The sequence below is a fragment of the Danio rerio genome, chromosome 1 (genome assembly GCF_049306965.1).
Source record: "Danio rerio strain Tuebingen ecotype United States chromosome 1, GRCz12tu, whole genome shotgun sequence".
Taxonomy (NCBI): Eukaryota; Metazoa; Chordata; class Actinopteri; order Cypriniformes; family Danionidae; genus Danio; species Danio rerio.
The window spans coordinates 15,956,529-15,977,734 of record NC_133176.1 but is presented as its reverse complement, the minus strand read 5'-3'; the positions used below and the strand labels follow the sequence as shown (position 1 = coordinate 15,977,734).

Genomic DNA, 21,206 nt, shown 5'->3' with positions numbered 1-21,206 from the left:
TATCAAAGTTAATTAAAGTAAACATATTAAAGGTAAACAGGTTTCTATTTTTTGAATATAGTTAAAAATTATTTATAAAATGAATAATATGATTAATAATATGATTCATTTATTATATTGATATACATTTTTCATATTAAATTATCTCTGGGTCATAAAGGATTCTGCTTGCAGCCTACAGTACATCAGCTTTCAGGCTCAGTGCTGTGTTTCTTCTTCTTCTTCTTGGTCTTTACTGACGCTCCTGGTGCAGTGATGTTGCAGTTGCTGTGAAAAGCTAGGCGAGAACACAAACCACAAGTGTTTTTATTCAGGCATGCAACAGACTGAATGTCCTAAAACTGTTTGTGGTCAAGCTGGTGATCTTGCATGCTCAATACACACATCAATGCATGAGATAAACTGTGGTTAGACAAAAACAGAAATAAGAAAAGTAAGAAAATATTTAGTGCACGCTGCAGCTGTAAATGTTGCTTTTATTATTTTCATGACTTGGAATTGATGAGAAACTGAAGATGCAAAAGTCTGATTTATTAAAACACGTGCCATGAATCAGAGACAGTGTAAACAGCACACAACTGAGGTTTGATTTATTTAAAGAAGAGCAGAGCAATGCAACATATACGAGTGCAACATTCAACATTTAAACCAAATTGTAATAATCATTCAACAAAATTTCCTTTCATAAAGCAAATCCATCTGTTTGTATTTCCTATTATCTTTTAATTTCTACATTAGACCTTCTTTAGTTGTTGAGAAATGACAGTATCCTGTTCACTGATCAGACACTTATAATGAATTTAATGTGAGAAGAGAGTTTAGTGTGGAGTAAATTCAGCACAATGGACAGCTCCCTGCAGTGCTGAACTGACTGAACCACATCTGCAGGAGGAAATGCTACAGAGATGTTTAATTACTGCTGAATAATTACTGAACAATATTGAATATTGAAAATCTAACCCATCAGTAGTGATTACTAATTAAACATTTATTTTATATATAAATTAAGGTAAAAGGCGATTATATAAAAATCCTGTTGGGCTTATTCGCTCTAAGACATGCTTTGATAATCATATTTCTTTTAAAGTAATACGGTTTTGTCAATGTTAATAAAAGGAAACACTGAGTTTGTATAATCATTTCTTTTTGTAATTGAACACTCACTTTACAGCTCTTCATCTCTCAGAAAACTCCCTCATTAAACCAATAGTTGCCCTCGCGCACATTAATTCAATTCAATTCAATTCAGCTTTATTTGTATAGCGCTTTTACAATGTAGATTGTGTCAAAGCAGCTTCACATAAATGGTCATAGTAACTGGAACAGTGTGGTTCAGGTTTTAGTGTTTAAGTTCAGTTCAGTTCAGTTTAGCTCTGTTCAGTGTGATTTAATCATTACTGAGAGTTCAAACACTGAAGAGCAAATTCATCGATGCGTAGCTCTACCAATCCTGAACCATGCGAGGCAGTGGCGACAGCGGAGAGGGAAAAAAAACTTCACCTGATGGGAGTGAAGAAAAAAAACCTTGAGAGAACCAGACTCAGTTGGGCACGACCATTTTAATTTCTCCGCTGGCCAAAAGTCTTGTGCAGAAATTCATTCGCCGTGGTTTATGCGGAAGATGGCCTCAATGAAGACTCGTCTGTCCCTGGAGCGTCGCTGGAATCAGACTCATGTTCTCCACTCCCCACGACCATCAGCGCAGCAGCAGCTCAGGATATGGCCTGGTCCCGGATATGGAATCCTTGGGATCATCACGTCGCTGGTCTTGGATCCAATCAGTGACTCCGCCTAATCTGAGGACCTCGGGATGAGTATCCCCAGGTGAAAATAGAGAATAAAGAGAATAATTAGCGTAGCTGCTGTTCATAGTGTATATAAGCAAGATGTAGAAGCCAGTGTGGAACCCGCTAGGTGATGCACTGAGTGTATGCTTTACTAAACAGATAGGTCTTTAATCTAGTTTTGAACTGGGAGAGTGTGTCTGAGCCTCGGACATTACCAGGAAGGCTATTCCAGAGTGTAGGAGCCATGAAAGAGAAGGCTCGACCTCCTTTACTTGATTTTGCTATTCTAGGTACTACCAGAAGCCCTGAATTTTGAGATCTTAAGGAGCGAGTTGGTTCGTAGCGAGACAGAAGGTTGGTTAGATAAACAGGAGCTAGATTATTTAGAGCTTTATAGGTGAGAAGTAATATTTTAAATTCAATACGAAATTTAACAGGCAGCCAGTGTAAGGAGGATAAAATTGGGGTTATATGATCATATTTTCTGGACCTGGTCAGAACTCTGGCTGCTGCATTTTGTACTAATTGAAGTTTGTTAATAGAGGATGCTGGGCAGCCAGCAAATAGAGCATTACAGTAATCCAGTCTCGAAGTCATAAAAGCATGGACTAGCTTTTCTGCATCTGAGATGGATAGCATATTTCGTAATTTAGCGATATTTCTCAGATGAAAGAAGGCAGTTTTTGTGACATGGGATATATGGTTTTTAAAAGTTAGATTGCTGTCTAATATGACACCCAAATCTTTTATAGTAGAGCTAAAGCTAACTTTGTATCCCTCTAATTGTAAATTGAGTTGCGAGATCTGCTGTGTGCAAGATTTAGGCCCAATAAGTAATAATTCTGTTTTGTCTGAGTTTAAGAGAAGAAAATTGTTGGTCATCCAGTCTTTGATGTCTTTGATACACTCAGTTAGTTTAGAAAGTTCAGACGTCTCGTCAGGTTTAGTGGAAATATATAATTGAGTATCATCTGCATAGCAGTGAAAGCTGATCCCATGTCTTCTAATAATGTCTCCCATAGGTAGCATGTAAATTGTAAACAGTAAAGGGCCTAAAACTGATCCTTGAGGAACCCCATACTTTACTGGGCAGATTTGTGAAGGCTGTCCATTAAGATTTACAAACTGGTAGCGGTCAGTTAAGTATGACTTAAACCATTGTAGAGCCTGTCCCTGGACACCTGTAGACTTTAAACGATTTATGAGGATATTGTGGTCAATGGTATCAAATGCCGCACTAAGATCGAGTAAAACTAATAGCGAGACGCACCCTCGGTCAGCAGCTAAGAGTAAATCGTTGGTTATTTTCACTAAGGCGGTTTCTGTACTGTGGTGAGCCCTGAAACCTGACTGAAACACTTCAAAAATATTGTTCGTCTGCAGATAAGAGCATAATTGAGTGGAAACAACTTTTTCTAGTATTTTAGACATAAATGGAAGATTAGAAATAGGCCTATAGTTAGCTAAGTTGTTGGTGTCTAGTTGCGGTTTCTTAATAATAGGCTTAATAACAGCTAGCTTGTAAGAGTTTGGAACATGGCCTATAGATAAAGAAGAGTTGATAATGTTAAGAAGAGGTTCTCCTATAGCAGGTAACAGCTCTTTCAGTAATTTTGTTGGAATTGAGTCCAGCATACACGTAGCTGGTTTAGAGCTATTTATAATTAATTTACAATTTTTAATTTATTTACATTAATCAATACACAAGACTAAAGAAAGCCTAATGGAAAATCTGTGCTTTGTGACAATGATCTAAGAGATCTTATCAGATCAGTGAAGTTTATTTTTCAGTTTGGCTGAAGTGAAAACAGTTTTTGATAAAAACAAACAAAAAATTAAGCACATTATTATTAGCCCTGTAAGATTTTTTTTTTTTTTTTTTTTTTGGCTACAGAACCAAACACTGTTGTCCTATGATTTGCCTAAATTAAACTAACTTTAGTTAACCTAATTAACCCAGTGAGCCTTTAAACTGCACTTTAAGCTGAATACTAGTGTCTTGTAAAATAACTATTAAAATATTGAGTCATGAGTTATTAGAGATTATTTATTTAACATATTATGTTTAAAAATGTGTTGCAAAAGATATTTTCTCAATTAAACCGTGCTGGGGAATTATTTAATCATTCATTACACTCAGAATAATTTATTTCAAGTGTTTATTTCAGTTCATTTTGATGATTATGGATTACAGCGAATATTAGTGTCAATTATAGTTTATCTCTTCATAATATAGCTGTGCTTTAATGATAAGTTTACATGTTTACCTAAAGTTTTATTATTTCAATATTATTCGAATGAATTTTATCGATAATTAATGCAAAGTCCTGCAAATAATTAAGCAACACAATCCTGCAGCCATAGTCCGACTTCAAATACAGAAATAATGTATATTTAATAAAGTATATTAGTAAAATAAGTGTTTATAATTAGTTTTTAAAGTGTATCTTAGTTTCTAATAATACTTTAAATTAAATTAACAGCAAATTCATTATATTTTGTAAAACGATGATTTATAGTGTATTTAATATTAGAATCTTTAACTTCTGATTTTCCAACCACTTTTAGCAAATTCATCCGTGTTAAACTCATATTTTTCATTATTGTGTGTAATCAGTTAAGATAAAATAAAATGAATATAATAACTAAATATATATTCACTTTAATAATGGCCTGTTGTTCATTTTAGAGCAAGAGTCTCCTTGTGCTGAACGGTTTAACAGCACCTCCACATCACCTGCATCAGAGTGTGTTTTCTGCTGGAATCTGCTGTTCAGTGTGTGTTCGGTGTGTGTTCTCCTCTTCTCCATCTGCGTCTACTGCCTCTGTCAGAAGAAAACTACAGGTCATCAGCTATTCGTAAAAAATGTATATCTCAAATTATAAAATGTAAATTATTCTTATCTTTTGTTAAGTTTCTGTAGGTTCTGGGGCTGAGAACAGACATGTTGAGGTATGAGCACATTTTGAGAATAATTTTAATATATATTATTCGCAATAGTTTAGCAGCAACATAAATTACATCAATATAATGTAATATATTTATTTGTTTATTTATTTGTTTATTATTTTAATTAAATATATTCTGTTTCAGGCTGGTGAAGAAGTGTGTTATGCTTCATTAGACATGCCTTCCACACAGCAACAAAGGCAGAGGAATGAAAAAGGCTCAGAGTTCAGACTTCAGTATTTATTCTGATGTCAGAACCAGCAGAATGTAAAGTAGAGTAAACTAAAGTCATTGTTCTTTAGTAGAAATATGATTCAAAGGAGTGTTAATGACAATGTTCTGGCATCTGCATCCTATTTTCATTGATTCTAATATTGTAAGTTTTTAATGATTAAAAATGTAAATACATTTAAGAAAGGTTAAATGTTTTTTTCAGAATATTTGACTTGCAGTCTCAGAAAGGACTCAGTGTTGTTTCTGGGTCTCTCAGTTTAATATAATTTAAGCCAATCACATGAGTGCATATGCAGTAGTACTCCCAGCTAAAACTGAAGTTCTTAAACTCTTTTCATGCCACAAAACAAACATCTCCCTGCTACAACAACAGAAATGTAGAATGCAAATGTACATCTAACAGAGCTCTGAACATTCCTAATATTAAAAAAACAAAAAACTAGGTCTTAGATCATCAGATGTGTACACCATTTCAGAGGTTTTACTGCTACTGTGGGCAAATTACCACAACAACTCCACCAAAACTTATATATCATAGATCTATAAGATCATTTCATGGAATAACAACCAAAACAATATTTCATCACACCTTTAGCCTCAGTCAGTAGAGCTGCAATCTTCATTTTAAAACCATTATGAAAACCTCCATTAAGAGGACTTAAATGGATAGTTCACCCCAAAATAACAATTCTGTATCATTAACTCCCTTTCACTTGCTCCAAACCTGTTTGAGTTTCTTTATTCTGTTCAATACAAAAGAAGATATTTTGAAGAAAGCTGAAAAGCTGTACCCATTGACTTGTTTGTTTTTGCTACTATGAAAGTCAACGGTTACAGGTTTTCAGCTTCTTCAAAACATTTTATTTTGTGCAAAACAGAAAACAAGAAACTCTTAAAGATTTGAAAACGCTTGAGTTTGAGTAAACAGTGAGTAAATCTGGATTTCTGTGTGAACTCTCCCTTTATTTGAGCTCTCTCCAGTCACTCTAGGAAGACACTACACCTGGATTATTTGTCTAAATAATACGTTTATTATTAAAATCCCTATTAACATTAAATTCATCTGAAGCGGTGGCTTAGTGCAGGTAAAGGGGCCCCGGCCCTGGGTGAGTCGGCCATTAGTTAATGCCCACTCCTCATTCTGCAGGTGATCAGGAAGCAGTTCTCTGCACTTCCTGTGTGACTCCTGCTCACCCTACACAAATCATTAAGATCATTAATCCAGACTGACCCTAACAACACAATCAAAGCCATGAGTGCGTCACTCAGATAAGTGTCAAGTCACTGGCCACCTGTTCACTGTAACCAGGGATGGCGCTCAATATCGTCCAAACTGGGCCGATCAGCCGCCGCTGGACTGAGACACCAGCCAATCAGCTGACGGCACTCTGATACACACAACACCGTGTTCAGAAACACAGAGCAACACACTTCTGCTGATCTCTCAGTGAGTCTCTTACCTGTTGACAGAGTTATGGGGAAGGTCAGTTTGCTCCTGGACGTGACCCTCAGTGAGCCTCCGAAGGGGAAACGGTTGCACAGGATGTTGAAGAGGGTCACTCCTACTGACCACACCGTAGCTGGACCCGCATGGTAGCGCTGTCTGCAGAACCACTCAGGTGGAGCGTATTGAATAGTTCCTGAGAGACACAAGGAGACACAAACACCCGTTCAAAACACTCCAGCACACACAAATTCCCTTTGGTGGATCATCAAAAGCTCACAAACATCCACAGAGTGTTTCCTTCTGCAACACAAACCCACCTGCGAAGTATTTGTAGGCCGAGCGCTTGAGCAGATCTCCACAGCCGAAGTCCAGCAGCTTGATGTCCTGGGACTCTGTGGAGATCAGCAGGTTCTCTGGCTTGACGTCCCGGTGCAGGACTCCGCGGCTCTCGCAGTGTTTCAGAGCCGCGATCAGCTGCACCAGCACTTTCTTGGCCAGACCCTCATCCAGACAGTCGTTCTCCTCACAGTAGCTCTGGAGGTCTTGGCAGGGATCCGGACGCTCCAGGATCAGGATGTAGCGTCTGGGACGGTCAAACCAGTCTAGCAGCTGCAGGACGTTGGGGCAGGCAGGAGCTGAATTGACGCGGGTCATCAGTGCCACCTCCAGCGGCAGCCGACCCTGACCTTCCTGCAGGACAAACGATTGGATTCAGAACCCAATGAAACATCAAACACAACAACAGGTTCACACTGAACTCACAACTCTCAGTCTCCTCTGTGTCCGCTCTTTAGACACATACTTGATGGCGACCTGTAGACAGATAAAGCATAATAAATCACACCTGCCTGATCCTCACACATCACATTTACTGAGATCAGGATTTCTAAAGGCTGTTTGAATGAAGAGCGGAGAAAACGACTTACTGGCAGTCCATCAGACCTGCGCATCCCAGCAAACACAGAGCCAAATCCACCGTCTCCCAGCAGTGGGCCCTTTGCATACGCGTCTGCAACACAGAGGAGCAGTAGAAATGTGTGTTCAAAGAAAACATGCAGCAGTAGAGAAAACTGTAAAAGAGCATTACTGAAACATCATCATCACTTCTTCAATAAGCCATTCTGACCTCTGCGAGAGCGTTTGAGAGCTCTTCTAGATGAGGTGGACGGACGTTCATCTTCTGGTGTTTGCTGGCTGCCGCTCTGCCGCTTCCTCTTCCTGTTACCCTGATCTGTGGACACAGATTTGGCCAACAGGGAAGGCAGAGGTGCGAGAAATCCATCAAGCTCTTGGCTCACGGTCTGGGTTTCACCATCACCATCATGTGTCCTGACGTCCTGAACAGCTGCCTGGATGAAAGCAGAACTCCTGGATCTGGAGCGGCCTGAGACAACGACAACAACAACAACATATCACGTTTATCATAAGATTATAAGAATTAATCAACAATTAACTTTAGTAGCTGCATCTACAGAGAATAAAAGACATCTGATCACTTATATCGGGGAACAGTTGTGTTGAAATGGGTTCATTTGTACCAGTTTATTTACATCACATTTCCCCAAACATTACACAACATCATATCATGATTGATCATAAACAAATAAAAACTAAATCACTCACTGCGGTTTTCACCCATCTGACAAACTCCTCCAAACTCCAGCAAACCTGAAAACAAGAACAAAGATCAAATATCAATAAAAATGTCAATAAAAACAAGATCAAAATCAAAATAAACACAACAAAAGAGCAACAAAACGTGTCAAAAGGAATAATTTCAGCTCTGAGCGTCGATCTCCTTGTAAAATAAAAGTCTTCTGTCAGAAATTCTCTGGTCTCCTTGAAGAATCGCAGTATCAGCACAGTAATCCTCAGCAAATGTCTCAGAAATTCGCCTCTCCTCAATCAACAGATAGCGGCGAGTCTCGGTGTTTATATATGGAGTCAAATCATAACACGCGTTGCTATAGCAACCACAATTTGAATCGCCAATCTGAATCACGATGATTTGATGTGATTTGAGCTTCTGAACTTCTGTTAAGGGTGCAAAGTGTGCATTGAAGCGGCCTGATTTTATACACCAGTTTACAGTAGTAAAAATATATCAAAGTTAATTAAAGTAAACATATTAAAGGTAAACAGGTTTCTATTTTTTGAATGTAGTTAAAAATTATTTATAAAATGAATAATATGATTAATAATATGATTCATTTATTATATTGATATACATTTTTTATATTAAATTATCTCTGGGTCATAAAGGATTCTGCTTGCAGCCTACAGTACATCAGCTTTCAGGCTCAGTGCTGTGTTTCTTCTTCTTCTTCTTGGTCTTTACTGACGCTCCTGGTGCAGTGATGTTGCAGTTGCTGTGAAAAGCTAGGCGAGAACACAAACCACAAGTGTTTTTATTCAGGCATGCAACAGACTGAATGTCCTAAAACTGTTTGTGGTCAAGCTGGTGATCTTGCATGCTCAATACACACATCAATGCATGAGATAAACTGTGGTTAGACAAAAACAGAAATAAGAAAAGTAAGAAAATATTTAGTGCACGCTGCAGCTGTAAATGTTGCTTTTATTATTTTCATGACTTGGAATTGATGAGAAACTGAAGATGCAAAAGTCTGATTTATTAAAACACGTGCCATGAATCAGAGACAGTGTAAACAGCACACAACTGAGGTTTGATTTATTCAAAGAAGAGCAGAGCAATGCAACATATACGAGTGCAACATTCAACATTTAAACCAAATTGTAATAATCATTCAACAAAATTTCCTTTCATAAAGCAAATCCATCTGCTGTATTTCCTATTATCTTTTAATTTCTACATTAGACCTTCTTTAGTTGTTGAGAAATGACAGTATCCTGTTCACTGATCAGACACTTATAATGAATTTAATGTGAGAAGAGAGTTTAGTGTGGAGTAAATTCAGCACAATGGACAGCTCCCTGCAGTGCTGAACTGACTGAACCACATCTGCAGGAGGAAATGCTACAGAGATGTTTAATTACTGCTGAATAATTACTGAACAATGTTGAATATTGAAAATCTAACCCATCAGTAGTGATTACTAATTAAACATTTTTATATATGGAAAATCTGTGCTTTGTGTCAATGATCTAAGAGATCTTATCAGATCAGTGAAGTGTAAACGCTAATGTGAAGAGGATGAACTGTACAGGCTCTGAACGGGGCTTGTGGGTTTCCTGTTTTGACATGTTCAGATGCTGTTCCTTCATCGCTTCCAGTTTTGACCTATTAACAAAACAAACATAAAAACCCTCAATTACAGCAGCAACACATAGAAAAAGATCAATTATATTATTTCATTTCAGTTCAACAGACATATTTTAGTGATTATAATCAAACATTTCTGATGCGACTCTATCTGTGTTCATACAAGCTAAATCTGTCTCTGTTTACTGATGAAAGGTTTGAGCAGTATTTTTATTTCCTGTTGACTTCTTTTATTTCATGAGTTAATCAAGTGCCTGATCACAAAGACAAAGCCATTTTTAAGACAGCTGAGATTGGTCAACACTATATTTCACTGTTCATTGTACATCAAATAATAACCCAAATGGAAAGCCAAACCCTCCTGACGCAGGATGTTTTTAAGTAAAACTTTCCATTGACGTGAACCAATCATAAAGACCCTCAGCAGTGTCAGTAATTCACAATCACTCGATGGAGAGGCCACAACTTACTCTCATCGCACTCATGTGTAAGTATAATTATACTTGAACTGCTCTGAGATTCGATTCCCATGATCTAAACTTTACTAACATCAGTGTCTCTGATATGGGGCTGTACTACTGTGCAAATGTTAAAACTCTATCAATAAGGATGAAAGAGGCGTCATTTCTGGATCTGCAGTGTAGTAAAATGGAAACAGAACATCACGTCTCTCTTTTGCCGGTAAGAAATAACTTCTGCTAGTTGTTTTGTCTCTGATTATGTAGTTTCTGGAGCTTTCCAGGAAGCAAGACAAACAGAACAAACATATTTTAATGAACATTCATTGATTCATTTGTGTTTGTTTCATCTTGAGAAAGAGACGTCCTGTTCTGAGCTCTTGAACAGCACCTCCAGTCCTCCTGCTGTCTCAGAGTGTGTTTTCTGCTGGAATCTGCTGGTCAGTGTGTGTTCGCTGTGTGTTCTCCTCTTCTGCATCTGTGTCTACTGCCTCTGTCAGAAGAAAACTACAGGTAATCTTCACAAATTAATACACTTTGCTGCTGGTTTAATAGACAGTGAGGTAGTTTTGTCAGTGAGCTCTGTTTTGATTAACAAGGCATGCAGACCATTTCTTTTAAAAGGAATGAACTTAAAAACATTGTCTCTGCATAACCTCTAATGATGGAAATGTGCTAAATTATTAGCTCTACTATATATATAAGTGCTGCATACTTGCAGTGTTTTCTCTCAGTGCTCTAAATATAAGCTTTAGTTTCCTGTTTTGATGTTGTTTTTGCTGAATTAGTTCTTGATCATATAAAGAAAGCTAATGGAGATAACTGTATTGATAACTAGCTATATTAGCATTCATACAATATTCTTTCACTATACACATTTAAATGCTTAAAAGCTTTAAAGTATCAGAGGATTCATTAGATTGCAAGATGGCCGTCAGTGTTGTTAACTGTGTTGTTAATGTTTTATATGTGGTGCACAGAAAAAATGATTTTGGCAAAATTGTTGCAAACTTTTTATATGAGAGGCGACACGGTGGCGCAGTGCAAATCGCTGTTACCTCAAAGCAAGAAGGTTGCTGATTTGTGAATTGTGTAAGCTAAAATGTCCATAGTGTATGTGTGTGAATGCAAGAGTGCATGGGTGTTTCCCAATGCTTGGTTGCGGCTAGAAGGGCATCCACCGGGTAATAACATGTGCTGGTGAAGTTGGCGGTTCGTTCTGCTGTGACGACCCCTGTTTAATACAGGGACTAAGCTGAAAAGGAAAATAAATGAATGAATTTATATGAGCTGAATTTACAAACAAACAAATTAAATTTAGCAATGGTCAACTTCATATGTTTGTTTAAATTCAGCCTAAATAAATAGTTTGCAACCCCTTAATTTAAAATAATTGTTAATCCAATAAGTGGTGTTTTTAGTGTGTGGATGTGTAAATAATAATATTAATTGTGTGAACACAGCTTATTTAATACTACACATAATGTCAATAACACATCTGTCAATAAGATAAACAGAAGTTACATTTGCACACAAATTCAAACTCATCTTTTACATTTCCACAGTTTAATATACAGATCAACAGCCTGCAGTCTTACTTTGGGACATCTTTGTCTGAACACAACATAATAAAATACTTATGAAACAGATTTGATGAACTTTGATTGCTGCAACATCAAATAGACACGCAGCAATGTACAAAAACAGTCGAGGTATGAACAATACGAACACTCATGTCCATTATGGACACTTGCTCAGTTTTTTAAGAAATGTCTGTGTGGCAAGGGGGACAGGACCAAGAGCTGTAAGAACAAGGTGCCTGCTGTTAAAACATAACTTAACTGGGGTTTATCACAGCCGAGTTCAGTTTCTCTTGCCACATCCAGGCTAGATTACTGCCACACTTGTTTGCAATCAAGAAATCACTTTAATAGGAGCTTCTTGACAAAGAGAGGGAAACCAAAAGATACTCAAAAGCTAGACATCATGCCAAGATCCAAAAACAAATGTTAAAGAAATGAAATGACATCTATCCGTCTGGAAAAGGTTATAGATTTCGAAAGTTTTGGGACTGCAGTGAACCACAGTGAGAGTCAGTGTCTACATATAGCAAACATGGAACTGTAACGAACCTTCCCAGGAGTAGACGGCTGACCAAAATGACCCCAATAGAGAAGCGACAACTCATCCAAGATGTCTCAAAAGACCCCACAACAACATCAAAGAACTGTAGGCCTCTTCCCTCAGTTAAGGTGAATGTTCATGACTCCGGCATAAGAAAGAGACTGCAAAAATGTTTGCATTGCAGAGTTTGAAGACGAAAACCACTGCTGAGCAAAAAGAATATAAAGGTTTGTCTCAGTTTTCCCAGAAAACATCTTGATGATTCCCAAGACTTTTAGAAAAGTTCTCTGTGGACTGACAAGAAAAAAATTAACTTTTTGTAAGGTGTGTCCCATTATGTGTTACATAAAAATAGCAGCAAATTTCACAAAAAGAGCACCATACTAACAGGAAAATGTGGTGGTGATAGCGTGATGGTGTGGAGCTGTTTTGATGCTTTATGACCTGGAAGACTTGCTGTGATAAACAGAACCATGAATTCGGTTGTGTACTAAAATATCCTTAAAGAGATTGTCTGGCCATCTGTTAGTGATCTCAAGCTGAAGTGAACTTGAGTTCTGCTGCAGGACAATGAACTAAAGCACACCAGCAACTTCACATCTGATGTAGCCTAGTCAAAGTTCGGGCCTGAATCCAACTGAAATGTAGTGCATGTGCTTAAAAATGCAGTTTATGCTCGAAACCCTCCAATGTGGCTGAATTAAAACAGTTCTGCAAAGATAACAAACCGCTGTAACAAATTCATTGCAAGTTATCAAAAAATGCTTAGTTGGAGTTGCTGTTAAGGGTGGTCCAACCAGTTATTAGGTTTAGGGGGCAACCTGTGTCATTTTGCCTAGGTCATTTTGCCATAAATGATGGTGTTGGGGTGTAACATGGAGAGTGACAAAGACAACTGAAGTAGAATCCACATGCAGGTTTATTCAGTGGTCAGGCAAGCAATGGTCAACACTGATGCAAACAGATGTATAGAGGCAGTCCAGAATCGTAGACAAATAACAGGCGAAAGGTCGTAAGGCAGGCGGCAGACTAAGACAAAAAGACAAACTAGGCTAAGGTCAAAACACAGGAAAGCAAGACTAGGAAAATGCGTTGTAGTGCTACTTTACAGATGACAAGACTCAGCAATGTGAATGAGTATGTGTGCTGCTTAAATAGTGTGTGTAATCAGTCTTTGACAATCCTCAGGTGGTGCAAGTGTTAGAGTGAGGAAGCATGTGTGTCTGTGAGCAGAGTGCATGTATGAAAATGTAGTCCAGAAATGGCAGAATTGTAGTCCATAAGATACTGTAAATGAGATCCAGTGATCTTAGGAGTTAAGATCGCTGGTGATTGTGACAGAACCCCCCCACTAACAAGTGGCTTCAGACGGTCCTAATAATGCTCAGGCGGGAGGTGGAGCGGAGGCAGAACAGGGGGAGGGTTGGAGGGCCAGGACCATGCAGCGGGGGCGTTCCTGAAACACATAGCTGAGGCGGGCCTGGAGCGTGGAGCTGCGGAGGACCTGGAGGGGGGAGCTGCGGTGGCCCTGAATCATGAGACTGCGGGGGCGACCATTCAGGAAGCTCAGGCGGCAGCCAATCAGGAAGCTCAGGCAGCAGCAGCCATTCAGGAAGCTCAGGTGGTGGAGGTGGCCATTCAGGAAGCTCAGGCGGCAGCCATTTAGGGAGCTCAGGTGATGGCAGCTCTGGGAGTACTGGCAACAGTGGCTCTGGCAGTGGCGGTGGCTCTGGCTGTACTAGCAGTAGTGGCTCTAGTGGTAACGTCGACTCTGCCAGCTCTGGCGGCGGCGGCGTCGACTCTGGCAGCTTTGGGGGAGTCAGCAGTAGCGGCTCTGGCGATGGCCCTTCGGTAAAAGGAACAGACTCAGGACAGGCGGCCATCTCGTGAGTTGAAGGACTGGAGGCGGCCATCTTGTCAGGTAACTGATGTTCAGGAGACAGGAGTGATAGTGATGCCAGCATAAATGTTTCAGTGGGGTTTACAGCAAGCCCTGTTGTCATCTGGTCTTGCTGTACACTGTAACATTGAGGATCATTTAATGACATCTTTGAATATAATGGCTCAGATAGCTCACCATGAAAAAATATCATCAGGCATACCTCATCCAGTGATGTTAAATGTGCCAGATTAATAAAGTCATCCACATATTCTTCAATTGACCGTGCTCACTGACGCAGGCACATGATTTTAATTAATGCTGGATCCATAGTGTAGTGCTAGTTTACAGATAACAAGACTCAGCAATGTGAATGAGTATGTGTGCTGCTTAAATAGTGTGTGTAATCAGTCTTTGACAATCCTCAGGTGGTGCAAGTGTAATCAGGCAGAATGAGGAAGCATGTGTGTCTGTGAGCGGAGTGCATGTATGAAAATGTAGTCCAGAAATGGCGGAATTGTAGTAATTTAAGTTATTGTAAATGAGATCCAGTGATCTTAGGAGTCACGATCGCTGGTGATTGTGACAAGGGATAGCTTGGAGGCTCAGTGGTTTGCGCTTTCACCTCACAGCACATTCGCTAGTTTGAGTCCCGGCTGCACCAGGAGGCCTTTCTGTGTGGAGTTTGCTATTGCTCACTATTGCCCCATATTTCAAATTTCTGTACAGAGAGGTCATGTTTTGATTCTCTGATGGTCTCGCTCAGGTTGCATTCTTGGTCTGCTGCCTTTGCATATGTATGAATGGAAGTCTATGGGGCTGTGTGATCACGGCTTCAGACTTATAGTTCTTATCACATTATTCCTGAACCATTTCAGAAATGTGTTTGAGATAATAAGGAAGACAAAACCAAAAACATATACAGCTATATTTTTGTAGTAACACTAACACAGTTATTAAAGCAAGCTTCCTGTGCAGATATGTGCACCGTAACCAGCATATGAAACTAAACAACAACTAAAGGAAATACTTTTGGTCAGTGATAAACTTAGAGCTGTGAAGGATCTGTAACAAAGGTGTTGGCTCTCAGTGGTCTAAAGCTGCGATTTCCTGTTTTGACAGTCATGTTGACATGCTACTGAATTGAGTGTCATCAAAACAAAGAATGATAACTATAAAGATAACTCTAATAGTAACTATACTGTATTAGCATCCACATCAGTTATGTTGCTCTTTTATGTAAATTGCCTGTCATTATATTTAACTCCTATGAATGTGATTGAAACAAAATCATTTCTCTGTGCAATTATTATATTATTTGTGGCTAGGGCCTCCAATTGAAGTGTTAATCACACGTTTGTGTGTGAAGTAAGTTTTTGTGATGCTGCACTGATCTGTCATTCAAAAGATTATATTTGACCTCCACACTGTATCTGCTTGATGATGATGATTTGATGATGTCTCTATTTGTGAACCAATCAGATGCTACAAATCACCTGATGTCACAGCAAAAAACAAAACAAAACCTGATTGGTTAACACTGTCCTTCCCCTGTATATACACACAATAACCCAATGTAAAAGTTTCCATTGATGTGAGACAATCAGATAAGAGTTGTTTGTGTGCATTAAGACCCTCACCAGTGTCAGTTACTCACAATCACTCACTGACATGGAGACACCACGACTTATTCTCATCCTGCTGATGTGTAAGAAAAAAATCTAATTATATTTTTAATTTTATTTAAGTGAATGTCACTGTTAATAAAGTAATGCATAACTGTATGGTGGTACAAGTATTATAATTGTTTTATAAAGTTACTTTGCACTGTTACTTTACAGCTGTTTTGTTGTGCAGTCCGAGAAAAATCTCTGGAGAAGAAGTGGAGATGAAAGTCAGACCAGGAGAAAACATCACTCTCTACTGTGATCTCTCTTCACCTACTGGTTTCATGATCATATGGATAAGAACCTGTTCTCATAAAAACCAGCCCTCTCTCATTATAGATTTCACAAAATGGAACCTGGATATGCGTTTCAGGTTAATCCACAACATCTCCAGCAGTTCTTATGATCTGCATATTGCTAACATCAGTGTCTCTGATCTGGGGCTGTACTACTGTGTAAAAACAGAAAATAGGGTAAATAAGGGTGAAAAAAGCATAATCTCTGCTTTGTACCTATATGGAAATCGAACAACTCATCTTTCTGTAGCAGGTGTGAAAAAAATCGGATCATTTATCAATTACATCATTGTGTACAGATAGATCTTCAACAACACTTCACCAATGAAGAAGCTATCATTTAATCAAAATGTATCAATACATTTGTGTTTGTTTTGTCTTGAGAAAGAGACGTCCTGTTCTGTTCCTGCTGTCTCAGAGTGTGTTCTCTGCTGGAATCTGCTGTTCGGTGTGTGTTCGCTGTGTGTTCTCCTCTTCTCCATCCTCTTTTCCATCTCCGTCTACTGCTTCTGTCACAAGAAAACTACAGGTAATTCACATATTTTAACCACATTTTAACATACAGATCAACAGCCTTTCTCAGTCTGCATACCTTGTATTAGTAATGCCTGCATGCACAGTTTTATACTGCACTATTAATTAAACCATTCAAGTATTGCATGTAAGTGATTTCTGGATTTAATGTTATTGGGTTTTAGATGCTGCAACAGATCAAAAAGTCCAACTGCAAAGAAGAAATACAGTTGAGGTATGAACAATACAAACACTCACGTTCATTATGGACACTCAGTCTGTATTTATCTGATGTGCTTTTGAAAAATGTTTGTTTGATAAAAGCTATAGAATGTTAAACAGGTAATATATAAAGAATAATTGGAGAGAACAGTTAATAAAACAGCTTAGGGTTTAGACCTGAATATTATGTCATGTACTTTTTATTCCAGGGTGAAGATGAAGAGGTGTGCTATGCGTCTTTAGATGTGAAGACCAGAAGAAAGAAACAACACAAGACAAAGCGAGTGCAGTGTTCAGACTTCAGTGCATATGCTCAGGTCAGAACAGAAAATGAATAGAGCTTAAAAACAACAACTGAAGTGCATTCAGGGATGTAAAATTACTCAAAATGATTCTTAAGTAAAAGTACAAAGTTTTACTCAGTTAAAAGTGCAAGAATGCAGCAGAAATTTGTAAAAGTACATCAACCAAATAAAAATGTGAGGAAAATGTAGAATAAAACTCTAATGAAAGATTTTCATTTGCATTTAGTCTTGTGCTTCTGCTAAGCTAATTCAACTAATGGATAACTGCTTTTGAAAAAGTTAAGAGAACACTTGAATTGTTTTTGTTTGTTTCATACTTTTAAGATCTGATAACGTTTCTTATTAAATTTCAGAGCAAAAATATTTTTACTTTAGACAACAAGAAAATGTTGATTGGTCGGAATAACATGTTAGCATTTGTTGTGTGTCCAACAAATACTGATTTCTCAACTCTTCTGAAGATCTTGACTCTTCTAAAATTAATATAAACACATCTGATAGTATATGGTACTTTTTAATATTTTATGCATAACATATTGTTTGGAAGAAATGTCATTAGCAGGTTTTCTCAAACACAAAACTATACATTTTATTGAGAAAACGTGATTTTTTAAAAATTTTAACATTTTTAATTGTGCGTGTTTCATTTTATAGGTGGAAGAAAAATAAAATGTAACCCATTTTTTCGTTTAAGTACAGTTTTTTTTTTGCAATGTGGCCAAGTAAAAGCACAAATAGTCACAAAAAATAATAATACTTAAGTACAACAATAATCAATTAAAATTTCTAGTTGAGTATTTTTTACACCCCTGACTGCATTCTTACACTTTCCAAAAAAGTGAGCAAAATGTCTTTTCATTTAACCATGTAAAATGCAATGATACAAGGTTATTAATATACAATAATAAAATGACACAATATAAGAAATGTGTTATTCTTCTTCCTATTATTATTATTATTATATTATTTAATTTGCTGACAAACTCTAACCTGTAAAGTAACAACGCTGTTTTCTATTAAATTGCATTATAATTTTTTTTGTCATGTATTAAAAATGGTTTACTGTAAGGGTCCGAATGACAGGATGTTGAAGTGTGTTTCCTGTGTGAAATGATGTTTAGTTTAAAGTGTTTGCAGTTCTCTTAAACTGATCTGATTTTTTGAATTGTTTTACCATTAGACAATAATTAGCAAAAAAAATTCTAAATTAATTTGTTCCTCAGTATAAGATACATTATTTTACAATTTATTCTTATTCAAAAGCCTGTATCAAATCTGATCAAATATTTAAATGATCAACGTGTTTTGGTCAAGTGTCCTGTCTGTGTGTTGTAAAATTAATATGATTTATTATTGTTAAGGAAGGGTGTTATAAACGATTATTGTTAACCACAAATGTTTCCATTCAGCCTAGTGCGTGTGTGCATGAGACATGAACAGGACCGGACAGAGGCTGGTTAGTGTGTGTAAATGCTCATGTGCTGAGTTTGTGGTCAGATTGGTTTGTATGCATGCAGTGTCTGCAAAAGCTTGATGTACAGCGAAAGTTCTTCTGTAGACTCTGATGGATGAGAAATTTACTGCACACATTTACTGCATCTCTCAGTATGCAGCACAAATAGCAAGTTCCTTTTCTTTTACTTTGTAATGCTGTTTAGATGCTTCTCATTGTTCATATACTTGCCTCCGAGACTCTGAGATTTTAGTGATCAGTACCGTCGGTTTGTTTAGTTTTACTAGTGGCTTAAAGGGGCAGTATGGGCTTGCCAATGTAAAATCTGTGAACATTTCTTTAAAATTATAAACACTCCACATTTTTATATTTCATTTATGTGACTGCTGTAAACCAAGTGAATGTGTTTTATTAATTCATGTTGTGAACTGATTGGGTGTCTCTAATTGTGTTTGGCAAATCATAAATCTTGTAATAAAGATAAGGAACATGTATGAGGAACATATTCATTTCAAGAGATGAATTAATTTAAATGAACATATAAATAAATAAAAATGAAAAGTACAAAGTAGGTTTAAACATGAGATTGTGGTTGTTTATCAGTATCATTGGAACTGCAGTTTTATTTTACTCTTAGATGTTCACGACATGGAGACAGAAATTCAGTCTTGAGCACACTTCCAGTCTTTACACTTGACTACTTGTATGACAACATGCAGTATTTCCTGTAGGCCTATTTGAACCAAGTATTCAAGTGAGCATGAAGATGGAAGTGTTTAGAATCTAAAATACCAAATACTCAAAAATAAACTTTTGTGTCCATAGGGTATTCCCATTGGAACATACAATCAATTCCATGCGTGTTCAAGAAAAAAGGTCAGGAGAGGTTTTTCTTGAATGTCAAAAATCGTAACAATTTATTGGATACAAATTAATAATTCGATTCACAGAATTCTGTTATCCTCAATGCAATGCAGAAGTTACATTAGGGAGGTGCGCAACAACCCTCTTTTCCCGACTTCTTCAACTTATATAGGCAGCTGATATAGAACAGGTGAGGTTTAATGAAATTCGTCATTTGTCAGTCATTGTTCAGGCCTCCATTGGCCGCACCTTAGACATACTTCCTCTTTTTCTACGAATTCTCTGCACAACAAAAAAAAAAAGCATACAACTTTCTGTGCTCTGTGTTCAGTTTTTACACCTCTCTTCAGACAGGAAGTTTCTGCAGAGCTGAATTTAATTTTGGACCCGCATCTATCTATTTCTGCAAAAATGCTAATTAGTATGCACAGCACTCGCACACAACAGTAGAAGTTCAGTTAATATATGACCCTTACATGACCAATACAAATAATTGTTTGATTAAAAGGAAAAGAGACAAAAATAATACAAATTATATAATAAAACAGTCCATATATGTGATTTACTTATCTTAGTTATGGTGTTTCTAATTAAGGGATAAAAAGCAGATTCAATCATTTAACAAAATATAAGTTTTCACTTCTGACAAGTTTGAGGTATTTTATTTTTTGTAATTTCACCGCGTCCCATAACAAGCATTCTGAGTTAAACACCAAGTTAGTTGTCTGTGTTTTAATTTATAAAATATCTTTTAATCCACAGCAAAAAATATTCAAAGTCACCTTTGTTGATCTTTAAACTTGTCTTTCTGTATGCAAAGTGTATTTGTTTGATATCTGCAAAGTTTCAGGCCAATTTCATTTATTGTGCAACAGATTAAAGTAAATAAAAGTTGAAGTTAAACATTAAAGTATCTCAATAATAATAATCCTCATCATTATTGTCAATTGTATTTTTAAATTTTATAATACTATATTATAATAAGAATGACAATATTAGTAGTGGTGGTAATAATAACAAAATAATACAACACAATTTTTAAATCTTTTGCATTTTCCAACGAGACCCCATTATTATCACACAGGACGACCATATTTGTAATCTTCTTATCTTTAAGGTAAGTTCTTTGCTTGTAGGAAACACAGGAAACCACAGCCATGTGATTATATATGTGCATTGTGTGCAGTTTTTGTAGTGAGCACACAAATGTATTCAAATGATTTGCGGTTTTGACACCTAGACATGCCTCCAGTGTGTACATTCTTATTTGTGCATGCATGTCGGTCCTCTTATGATCTGCATATAGAGAATGTTAGTGTCTCTGATGAGGGACTTTACTACTGTGGGAAAAGAGAAACAAAAATATATAAAGATGAACGATGAATCAAACCAAACATTGAGTATGAATATGGAAACAAGACGAGCAGACTGTCTGTCCTGGGTGAGAAACAACTGCTGTTTTCATTGCTTTGTTTTGTGTAGTCAGATCCTTTAAATGTGTTTCTAATACAGCTGATGAAGAGACATGCAAACATCTACAGTATAATCTATATTGTCATTTATTATAATAATAGTGTCAATTACAGTTTATCTCTTCATAATGTAGCTGTGCTTTAATAAAATAATTTTTAATAAAAAGTCTACATGTTTACCTAAAGCTTTATTATTTTAATATTATTTTAATTAATTTTAAAGATAATTAATGCAAAGTCCTGCAAATAAATAAGTGACACAATCTTACTGCCATAGTCCAACTTCAAATA

The 21,206-nt window shown here is 37.1% G+C and overlaps 2 protein-coding genes across 11 annotated transcripts in view; both read right to left on the bottom strand.

The window, feature by feature from the left end:
- Positions 1-87: 87 nt before the first annotated feature.
- Positions 88-21,206, bottom strand: part of LOC141375002 (serine/threonine-protein kinase pim-3-like) — a 21,564-nt gene continuing 445 nt past the window's right edge. The window contains exons 1-8 of one of the 10 annotated variants that reach the window (XM_073949462.1): positions 8,042-8,325; positions 7,545-7,802; positions 7,345-7,427; positions 7,181-7,231; positions 6,736-7,108; positions 6,432-6,611; positions 4,525-4,612; positions 88-277 (exon numbers count right to left, since the gene is read on the bottom strand). In XM_073949462.1, coding sequence (XP_073805563.1) covers positions 4,530-4,612; positions 6,432-6,611; positions 6,736-7,108; positions 7,181-7,231; positions 7,345-7,427; positions 7,545-7,802; positions 8,042-8,057 — 1,044 coding nt within the window. In that variant the 5' untranslated portion in view covers positions 8,058-8,325 and the 3' untranslated portion in view covers positions 88-277; positions 4,525-4,529. Of the gene's footprint in view, positions 278-514; positions 4,613-5,918; positions 6,167-6,263; positions 6,360-6,431; positions 6,612-6,735; positions 7,109-7,180; positions 7,232-7,344; positions 7,428-7,544; positions 7,803-8,041; positions 8,326-8,704; positions 8,798-21,206 lie in introns of those variants that run through there. The other 9 variants (XR_012405562.1, XR_012405560.1, XR_012405561.1 and 6 more) reach the window with 9 other exon arrangements.
- LOC100005071 (serine/threonine-protein kinase pim-3-like) overlaps positions 16,404-21,206 on the bottom strand; it is a 23,095-nt gene continuing 18,292 nt past the window's right edge. The window contains exon 9 of the mRNA XM_073949465.1: positions 16,404-16,595. The gene's annotated coding sequence lies outside the window, so the exon portion shown is untranslated. The remainder of the gene's footprint in view (positions 16,596-21,206) is intronic.